At 57.6% G+C, this 8,064-nt stretch overlaps 3 protein-coding genes across 3 annotated transcripts in view; 2 read left to right on the forward strand and 1 right to left on the reverse strand.

The window, feature by feature from the left end:
* The window catches only part of GUITHDRAFT_107444 (hypothetical protein), a gene marked incomplete at both ends in the record, with an annotated part of 3,456 nt that extends 2,419 nt beyond the window's left edge, over positions 1–1,037 (forward strand). The window contains 5 exons of the mRNA XM_005833584.1: positions 193–342; positions 513–568; positions 636–702; positions 758–826; positions 975–1,037. Coding sequence (XP_005833641.1) covers positions 193–342; positions 513–568; positions 636–702; positions 758–826; positions 975–1,037 — 405 coding nt within the window. The remainder of the gene's footprint in view (positions 1–192; positions 343–512; positions 569–635; positions 703–757; positions 827–974) is intronic.
* A 1,670-nt stretch (positions 1,038–2,707) lies between these two features.
* On the reverse strand, positions 2,708–3,871 carry GUITHDRAFT_47007 (hypothetical protein; the record flags this gene model as incomplete). The annotated part of the gene is made up of 1 exon (XM_005833585.1): positions 2,708–3,871. A coding segment is annotated over one exon (1,164 nt), but the record flags the coding sequence as incomplete, so codon positions are not given.
* A 2,633-nt stretch (positions 3,872–6,504) lies between these two features.
* GUITHDRAFT_152284 (hypothetical protein) lies at positions 6,505–7,840 on the forward strand. The gene is made up of 9 exons (XM_005833586.1): positions 6,505–6,576; positions 6,625–6,671; positions 6,723–6,766; positions 6,834–6,937; positions 6,984–7,145; positions 7,217–7,278; positions 7,335–7,393; positions 7,449–7,536; positions 7,630–7,840. The coding sequence occupies exons 1-9, from the start codon at positions 6,510–6,512 to the stop codon at positions 7,645–7,647; spliced, it is 651 nt and encodes a 216-aa protein (XP_005833643.1). The 5' UTR covers positions 6,505–6,509; the 3' UTR covers positions 7,648–7,840.
* The last annotated feature ends 224 nt before the right edge of the window (positions 7,841–8,064 follow it).

The raw sequence follows: 8,064 nt of genomic DNA on the forward strand, positions 1-8,064 counted from the left end.
TCCCTCCCTCCTCCTCCCTTCCTCCTTCCCACCTCCCTCGCCTTAACCTCCCTTCCCCACCTCGCCTCCCTCGCCTTCGGTCCCTCCCTCCCTCCCTTCCCTCCCTCCCTCCCTTCCTCCCTCCCTCCCTCCCTCCCTCCCTCCCTCCCTCCCTCCCCTCTTCTCCCCCCACCTGAACCTGCTGTGTTGCAGCAAGGGGCCGACCGCGTCGATTTCACCGACCACATTCACCTCGGCAAGAAACTCGCGTGCGCTTGCGCTGCGTCGCTGATGGGGAGCTGTTGGGCAGGGAAGGAAGAGAAGTACAGACTGCTGGGCGACCTCGGGCATCAGAGCAGCCTGGTTGATGATGCAGCAACACCGCCCCTCCCGTCCTCTCGCTCTCCTCTCCTCCTCTTGCTCTCCTCCTACCCTCCTCCTCCTACCCTCCTCCCCTTGTGCCACTCGTTCCCATCTCCTCCTCTTGCTCCAGTTCCCCACGCCTCTCCTCTTGTTAACTTTCCTCCCTGTAGATCACCGAGTGGGAGTACTGCGCCGACCAGGGCGCCTGGATCTACAAGATGCCCAGGTCTGTTGAGTTGGGTGCAGAGCTGGGCTCGGGCCGGTGGGCCTGCTGACTGACCTGCTGGGTCCAGACCTGACAAGAAGAAGCCCAACTTCTCGAGGACAGTCCTAGCGACCATCATGGAGATCGCGGAGGGGGTATAAGGAGCTGAGAAATCTCCGCGTTGCCAGCTGACCCTGACCTCGACGTCAGATGGACATCGAGGAGCTGGAGTACCGCCTCACCTTTAGGAACCCAGAGGAGGATGACTGGACGTACCAGGTGACCCGCTGCCTCCTCCCCTGCCTCCCCTGCCTCCCTCCCCTCTCCCCTTCCCTTGCCTTCCCACTTCTGCTCTGCTCTTCCTCCTGGATTACCCATCTCCTCCCGCCCTCCCCACTGTCTTGGTCGCGCCATGACATCTCTACAGATCGACAAGAAGCGGAAAGAAATCCTCGCCACCCGCCTGCAGAGCAACGGCAGCCATCACTAGCTGGGCTAACCCTAGCTGACCTCCAGCTAATTTTCACCCTGTGTTGGGATTGAAGGCCGCAAAGTCACATAACAGAGTCTTTTCATTCATTTAAACAGATATCTACCGAGAACCTCTCCTGCAGATCAATGACCGCCTGCTGAGCTCGAGCTGGGCTCTAGGAGATGTGGTCCTTGTGCACAGTATGCAGCTGGGGAGGCTGCGACATCTCAACCGTCACGGCCGTGATCGCTATGTCAGCCGATGAGTTCGCCTCCCCAACCTCCATCCTGATCTCCTCCGGCATCTCCTTGGGCTTGATGGAGAGCGTGGAGGGGCTGCCGGGGAAGGAGGAGAAGGAGGGGCGGATCATGGGCGAGACAGCTGGGGAGGGCAGGTTGCGCTGCATCCAGGTCTCGATGGCACGGAGCATCCTACCTCCGGAGAGCTTCGTCCTCCTCTCCGTCATGCGCGTGCGCAGGACCGTCAGGAGCTTCGTGCTGGGGTTCTCGCCGGACTGGCCGATCTCGTGGTCGATCCTGAGACTGCGGGGGCAGGAGAGTCAGCGAAGGGGAGGGAGGGGAGGGGAGAACACTCACGCTCTTCCTGCCGGGCAGCACCGGGACAGCTGGGACCCGTCGAAGAGGCCGAAGTAGGCTTGGCTCATCTGCTCGTTGGAGGTGCAGGCGGGCAGGAGCACGACGTCCTTGTTCAGCTGTGCCGTCACTGCCGACGCCGCCAGCCGGTTCTGGGAGACGAAGTCGTGGATGGGGATCGCGTCTAGGATCGCAAACGCCTCCGTCCAGCGCAGCTCCTTCATCAGCACGCAGATTTTGATCGTCTTCCCCTTCTCCGTCAAGAACTCCTGCAGCGACTCCAGCAGCGCCAGCGCGTTCAGGTCGTTGTCCATCGCCAGCACGATGCTCTGGAGCCCCTCCATCCTGTCCATGAGCTGGAACAGCTCCGAGCAGCGTTCTAAGTAGCACGTGCTATCCATGGTGCACTCGAGCTGCTCATAACCCTTCGTCTCCACCTTCTCTGACTTCCATTGCTTCCCCTCTCCTGCCAGCTCCACCGTTGGCATAACTTTGCGCGGGGAGATGGGTGGGCTACCAGGTGGAGTATCAGCTGGGGTTTCCTGGAACTCCTTGGAGACGCGAGGGCTGTTTCCTCCCTTAGAGACTACGATCTTGACGTCGGTGGGAGCTGAAGACGTGCTGGACTCGCCACTGATGGAGGTCTGCTTCTTGAAGAGCTCCTCCTCCAGGTCCATGCTCATGGCAATGGCGTGAAAGTTGTCCTCGATGGCGACGGCGGGAGCAGGCGGGGGTTCGAGCCCGCTCTGAAGGGCGCAGCTGATCTCCTCGGTCCTGACCTCCTCCTGTAGTAGTCAAGTCAGCAAGACAGAGGAGGAGGAGGAGGACAGCAAGATAGAGGAGGAGGAGGAGGAGGAGGAGGGAGGAATATTTCGCTCTTACCGCCCACTCGTTGATCACTTCCCTGACGCTGTGCATCTCCTTCTCGTCCGACGTCAGCATGACGACTCCCCACCTCTCCTTCAGCAGCGTGATCGACAGCGCCTTTGACATGGGCGTGCACCCGACAATGAGCGCCTTGTTGCGATCCGAGAAGTGCACCGCGTGCGGGTCGGCCTCTGCCTCGTCCTGCGCCTCGTTCCCCGACGCTCTCCCCGTCTCCCCAGACCATCGGAGCGCGAGCTTGCAGAGGATGGGCCCGGCAATCTGGTTCACAATCACCACAGATATGATGACGGCCTGGAACTTCCTCCCCCATGTATCGAACTTGGACGCCACTTGAGCAGCGAGACCGAGAGAGAACCCGGCCTGAGAGATCAGGGTCATCCAGATGGTCAGGTTCAGCGCCTTCGGCTGCCCAACGGCCCACCCTGCTCCCGAGGTCCCGGCAAAGATGCAGGCAGCACGGACGACCGCGACGATGACAGCGAAGCCGATGGAGCGGACGAAGGTCTCGAGGTCGAGGCTGGCACCGACAAGGGTGAAGAAGGGGAGGAAGATGTAGGGAGCAGCGATCTGAAGTGCCTCGCAGAAGCGATGGTGGAAGCTGCTGAAGTTGACGCACACGAAGCCTCCTACAATGCACATGAGGAGCGGCTCCAGGTGAAGGGTCTTGTCCTCGGGAAGCTGCTTGGCGACGGCCTCAGCGAAGATGCCACTGCAGAGGAAGACGAGGAAGCCGAGGGGAAAGACGAGGGCCCTGACGAAGAACCGGCTGAAGACCATCAGGAGCATGAACATGTACCCAATGATGACGCCGATGATGAGGGAGACTACGATCATCGCGATCACGATCCCCAAGGAAGATCCCTCGAACGGCAGCCCCTTGCATGAAGAGCCCGCGTAGGAGACTGTGATAGTGACAGAGATGAGGACGAACAGGTCCGATAGCACGGTGATGCCCAGCATCGTCGACGTCATCGTCCCCTTGCACCGCAACTCCTTGACGATCGCAATGGCCGTGGCCGGGCTTCTCGCTATGCAGATGGAGGCCATGACCATCGCCACAGCCCACCTGCAGTCACTGGGATAGCCGCTGATCCACGACAGCATGCTCGACGACGACAGCAGGCCGACGACTGTCGTGCAGAGAGCGAAGGTGAAGAAGGCAATGGCCGTCGTCTGCGCCACCAACCCCTTGAAGAGCGGCTTCAGCTCGTGGATGTGCAGCTCGGCTCCAGCAGAGGTGGAGATGTACGCGAGCGCAAACATGTTGATCCAGGCAAGGCTAGCCACCTCCTCCTGCGTGATGATCTTCAAGGAAAAAGGTCCGATAATGGCGCCAACCACGATGTACCCGGTGATGAGGGGGAGGCCGACGAGAGGGAAGTAGGGCCCGACCAACTTAGAGGCTAGAGTCACGACCGAGAACGCTGCCCATGTTCGAGCAATCTCAGCAGGCGTACGAGTAGAATCTGAGCTCCCACCCCCCGATCGGCGATAGAGGTCGCCAATGGTATGGTTTGACATGAAGGTGAATTCCTCCATCGCGCTTGTTCGGCTGAGGTTGGCTGGTACTTTCAAGGCTCAAAGGGTTCTAAGAGAGATGGGAGTTGATGAGAAACGATCTGATAGGGTCGGCTAGGCAAACGATTGACGGCCCATCTCAGTACGTACGGAGGTTGATGGAAGGGCTCACTGCAATTCAAAGACCCAGTGACTTGTATGAACTACCAACAATCCAATGCCTGTTCCAAGGTCCTTTGCCGGACTTGAGTTCGTCCTCGAGAGTCTTGGCTGCACTAAAGTCTCGGGCAGTGCAGACAGGGTTACTGGGCAGTAAGAATACGAAATTGGCTCTTGTCGACCTGAACAGATCAGCCACTGAGCAAGCTTCCTGCTGTGTGATGTCCGGCCAAGGATCTGGAGATGGAGCCCAAGAGGTCGTTGGCAAGAGGAAGAGGTGGAAGATCGCAGGAGAGCAAACGAGTCGCACGAGCTCGATGCAGCAGGCGAGGAGGAGGCACAAGGCAAGGGATGGGAATGTGTCTACACCCTCACCCCCTCCAGGGATCTAGAATGGAGGGGTAGGGGTGGTATTTTGGGGGATTGTTCAGATCGAGGACAAACTTCACTACCCCCCAACAGCACATAGAGGAACGTGGGTCCGATTGGGGAAAGTGATAGGTAGGGGTACTACTGGGATATTTGTGGGGGTAGGGGTACATCAAAAGAAGGATTCTTGGGGGAATTGTGGGTATTTGTCAGGTATAATAGGGGGTAGGGGTTGTTGAAACAACATGGGGTTGTCAAGATTCTTGTGATAGAACGGAGCAGAGCTTGCCAGCGTAAAATTTGACATCTGAAGGGTGGGGTAGCGTTTGATTGAGGTAGGGGTTCCATAAATACTAGAGACAACCCCTACTTTTCTCAATTGAAAATACCGGTTATTCTGATTCACGAAGGGGTCATGCAGTGACAGTGCTTCTTCCATGGGTGGGGTGGGAGATGATGGGGAATGTTCGTTCCCCCAATTCCCAGTCCCCTTTCGGATGACACGCGGGGCTCACTAAGGGATGGGTGGGGTACCACTTGTAGGGGAAAAAGGGGTGGTTGTAGCAGAGAAAGGCAGGGGTCATAGGATCGGGTGTGACCTCCCGCAAGGAGTCACCTGGGGTGGGGTACTCCGTTCCTTGTAAGTTTCTGCTAGCAAACTTTCACCGCCCGCAGGGAGGACGACTCTCACTGAAGGTGGGGTACAAGTGGGGAAAAAGGGGGGTACATTTTTATGAGGAGTGTGGTCACTTCTATCAGTGCCCGGCCAGGGTCACGAGCCCGGCAACCACTAGTCAGTAGTCATTTAGATCATCGATTACTCAAAGCCTTAAGTTAAACTATACTACTGAACTCATTTAGAGATGATTGACGTACTCAAAGTTAAGTTAAACTATTAGGCTACTGAACGGGTAGTTTCGGACGGCGTCGCCGGGTACGTTCACTTTCAAAAAACTTCCTTTACTCAAAGTTAAGTTAAAAAGCAGTACGAGGACAATCAGGAGAGACGAGGAGGCTTGACCCTGACACTGTCGCACAGGCCAAACGGCGAGAAGAGAAAAGACAGCGAGAACCAAACCCAATCCGGGGAGTCCTGCCGCGGTGCCGACTGCTGTCCCCCAAACTTAACTGATACCTTCACTTAACTGCGCGCAGGACACTGTCGGGATCGGACGCGGCAGTCGGCGGGACTCGGATTGGGTTTGGTTCTCGCTGTCTTTTCTCTTCTCGCCGTTTGGCCTGTGCGACAGTGTCAGGGTCAAGCCTCCTCGACTAGGAGGCTTGATGGCACCGGGCCCGGCCCGGCCGGGCACCGTACTGCGGCACCCGACCAGCCCGGACGGGGCCGGCCGCCGGATCGTACCGGGCCCCGGAGGGCAACGGAGCTCAGTATCTTTGGAAGGGGGTAGTAGATACCTACTGCAGTTCAGGGTGGGGGTTAGGATCGGATATGAGGGGTACTCGACCTCTCAAACATTGAAGCCTGATCTGTATCATTGGGAGGGTGGGTACAAAGTTTGGGGGTTGTGAGATTCCCATAGGGGGTAGGGGTGGTTCACTTCCAGGAGGATTTTGGACCAAATTAGCTGAATTTCATGCAGACGACGAGGCAGAGAGCGAGGAGTTGGTGGGCTCGAGGAAGAGGGTGCAGTATGGGGAGAGAGGAAGGATAGACGGCAAGCGAAGGGTAGGAACGGAATATCATTAATGGGAGAGGTGGAAAGGAAGAAGGGCGGGGACTGGAAGGTTGGGACAGAGAAAGGGAGGTAGAGACAGAGACGAAATTATAGCAATAGCGCGGAATCAGTCAGAAGCTGGATTGAACGTCGATGGAGGTTCATGGAGTGAGCCTACGAGACCGAGAGGGGGTGGTAGTGTGGTTCCAATGACAGCACTCACCGAAGAAGATTTGCTGCACACCTTCACAGTGATCCCTCTCGTGATGCTCGTTCGTGTGCAGCTCATGTCAACCACCTCCTGGGTTGTGCTGCTGCTGGTTGCTTCCTTGGGACTCGCGTCGGGAACCGATGGTGCATTTTAGAGACGCTTCTGTGTCAGACATGCTGATCTGTGCACAGATGCTAAGGCCCAGCTGCACAAGATAGCTCAAGACAAGATCACCCAGGCAAGCATGTGATGACTAGAGAGCGATGTCAAGCTTACATGGCCTCATCAGCATATCTCGTCTGTTGTCCATTCAGCTCCTTCTCCTGTGCACGGGTGCGAACCTCCAAGACACGCGCGCTCTGGACTAGAAACTTGATGTTGACTGCATGGTTGACTGCAGGTCATCGACGCCGGAGCTGCATCCGACAGTCTCCTCTCGCGCTGGACCATCAAGCCTGGGGACCAACGACGACGACGACGACGACGAGCCTGGGCTGTCGATGGGTAAGGGGACGTTCCTAGTGAGTTGTGGTGTTGAGGAACAAGTCAGATGGAAGCGTCGGCAACGTCGGAGGGACTTACGGAGTGATGAAGCACTTCGGGTCGGCGCTGGGCCTGAACAAGCTTGTGGCGAAGAACCAGAAGGACGAGAAGGCGAAGCCCGTGGCTAAGGCGTTGACGCAGTGGATCAAGGCCAAAGATCCGAAGACTGGTGAAGACGAGGACGAGGAGTGGGAGGGGAAAGGAATGGTGCGCCTGACATGCTGCCATGCCCACCTACAGCATGGAGCAATGCGATCGGTATCGTGGGGTGCATCGGAGGAACTGTGATCTGTATTACAGCGGTGACGAGCGAGAGGGATGGGAGGAGGAGGAGGGGGAGTGACGTGGAGGCCGGTAGGTCGGGACTTACTTCATTGCGAAAGCTGAGAACAAGAAGCTGAAGAAAGCAAAGAAGCAGTAAGCTGCTGCAAGCTCAGGCTTGATCCCTCGCCTACTAACGGGTCTCTTGAAGGTCGAACCTGCTCGGGGGAAGGTATGGCGCCGTGAAGAAGGAGGCTGACTCTGATGATGAGCCTGCCCCTCAGTATGAGCCGATGCAGGTGATGCCGTGTGAAGGGAAGAAAGATGCTGTGTGCAGGAGGGGAAGGGCTGACTTCAATGCTGACTCCTCTTCCTCCTCCTCTCTGACTTAGATGACGGACATCGTCTAGTGGACTGTGAAGAGATCAGCAAACTTGGGTCGTCCATGCATCGTCCATGGACAAGGGCGGTCTGCTCCGCAAGGAACCAGCGATGCTGCTCCAGCCGTTCGAGCCTTTCTCCACCTCCTCCTCCTACTCCTCCTACTCCTCCTACTCCTCATCCTCAAGAAGTTCTCTCAATACAATCGAACTGCCCCCACCACCTCCATACGTCGAGAAGCCACACCAGTCGTCTCCTCCTCCCGCACTTTCCCCGTCCCTGTTCCTGCTCGTATCCTTGTCCCCCACCCTTCCCCCCCCCTCCTGTCCATCTGCTCTTACCTCTCTCCCTGCTACCCTCGACATCTACCCTCCCTCCCTCCTCTCCCTCTGTTCTACCCTCCCTCCCTCCTCTCCCTCTGTTCTACCCCCCCTCCCTCCTCTCCC

The sequence above is a fragment of the Guillardia theta genome, assembly GCF_000315625.1.
Source record: "Guillardia theta CCMP2712 unplaced genomic scaffold GUITHscaffold_29, whole genome shotgun sequence".
NCBI lineage: Eukaryota > Cryptophyceae > Pyrenomonadales > Geminigeraceae > Guillardia > Guillardia theta.

Bases quoted from the DNA above. Each gene is read 5' to 3' on its own strand.
- GUITHDRAFT_152284 (XM_005833586.1), top strand. From the start codon at position 6,510: ATGTCAACCACCTCCTGGGTTGTGCTGCTGCTGGTTGCTTCCTTGGGA. The intron at 6,577-6,624 runs GTGCATTTTAGA...ATCTGTGCACAG, and splicing joins ACTCGCGTCGGGAACCGATG to ATGCTAAGGCCCAGCTGCAC. The intron at 7,146-7,216 runs GTGAAGACGAGG...GCCCACCTACAG, and splicing joins GGCCAAAGATCCGAAGACTG to CATGGAGCAATGCGATCGGT.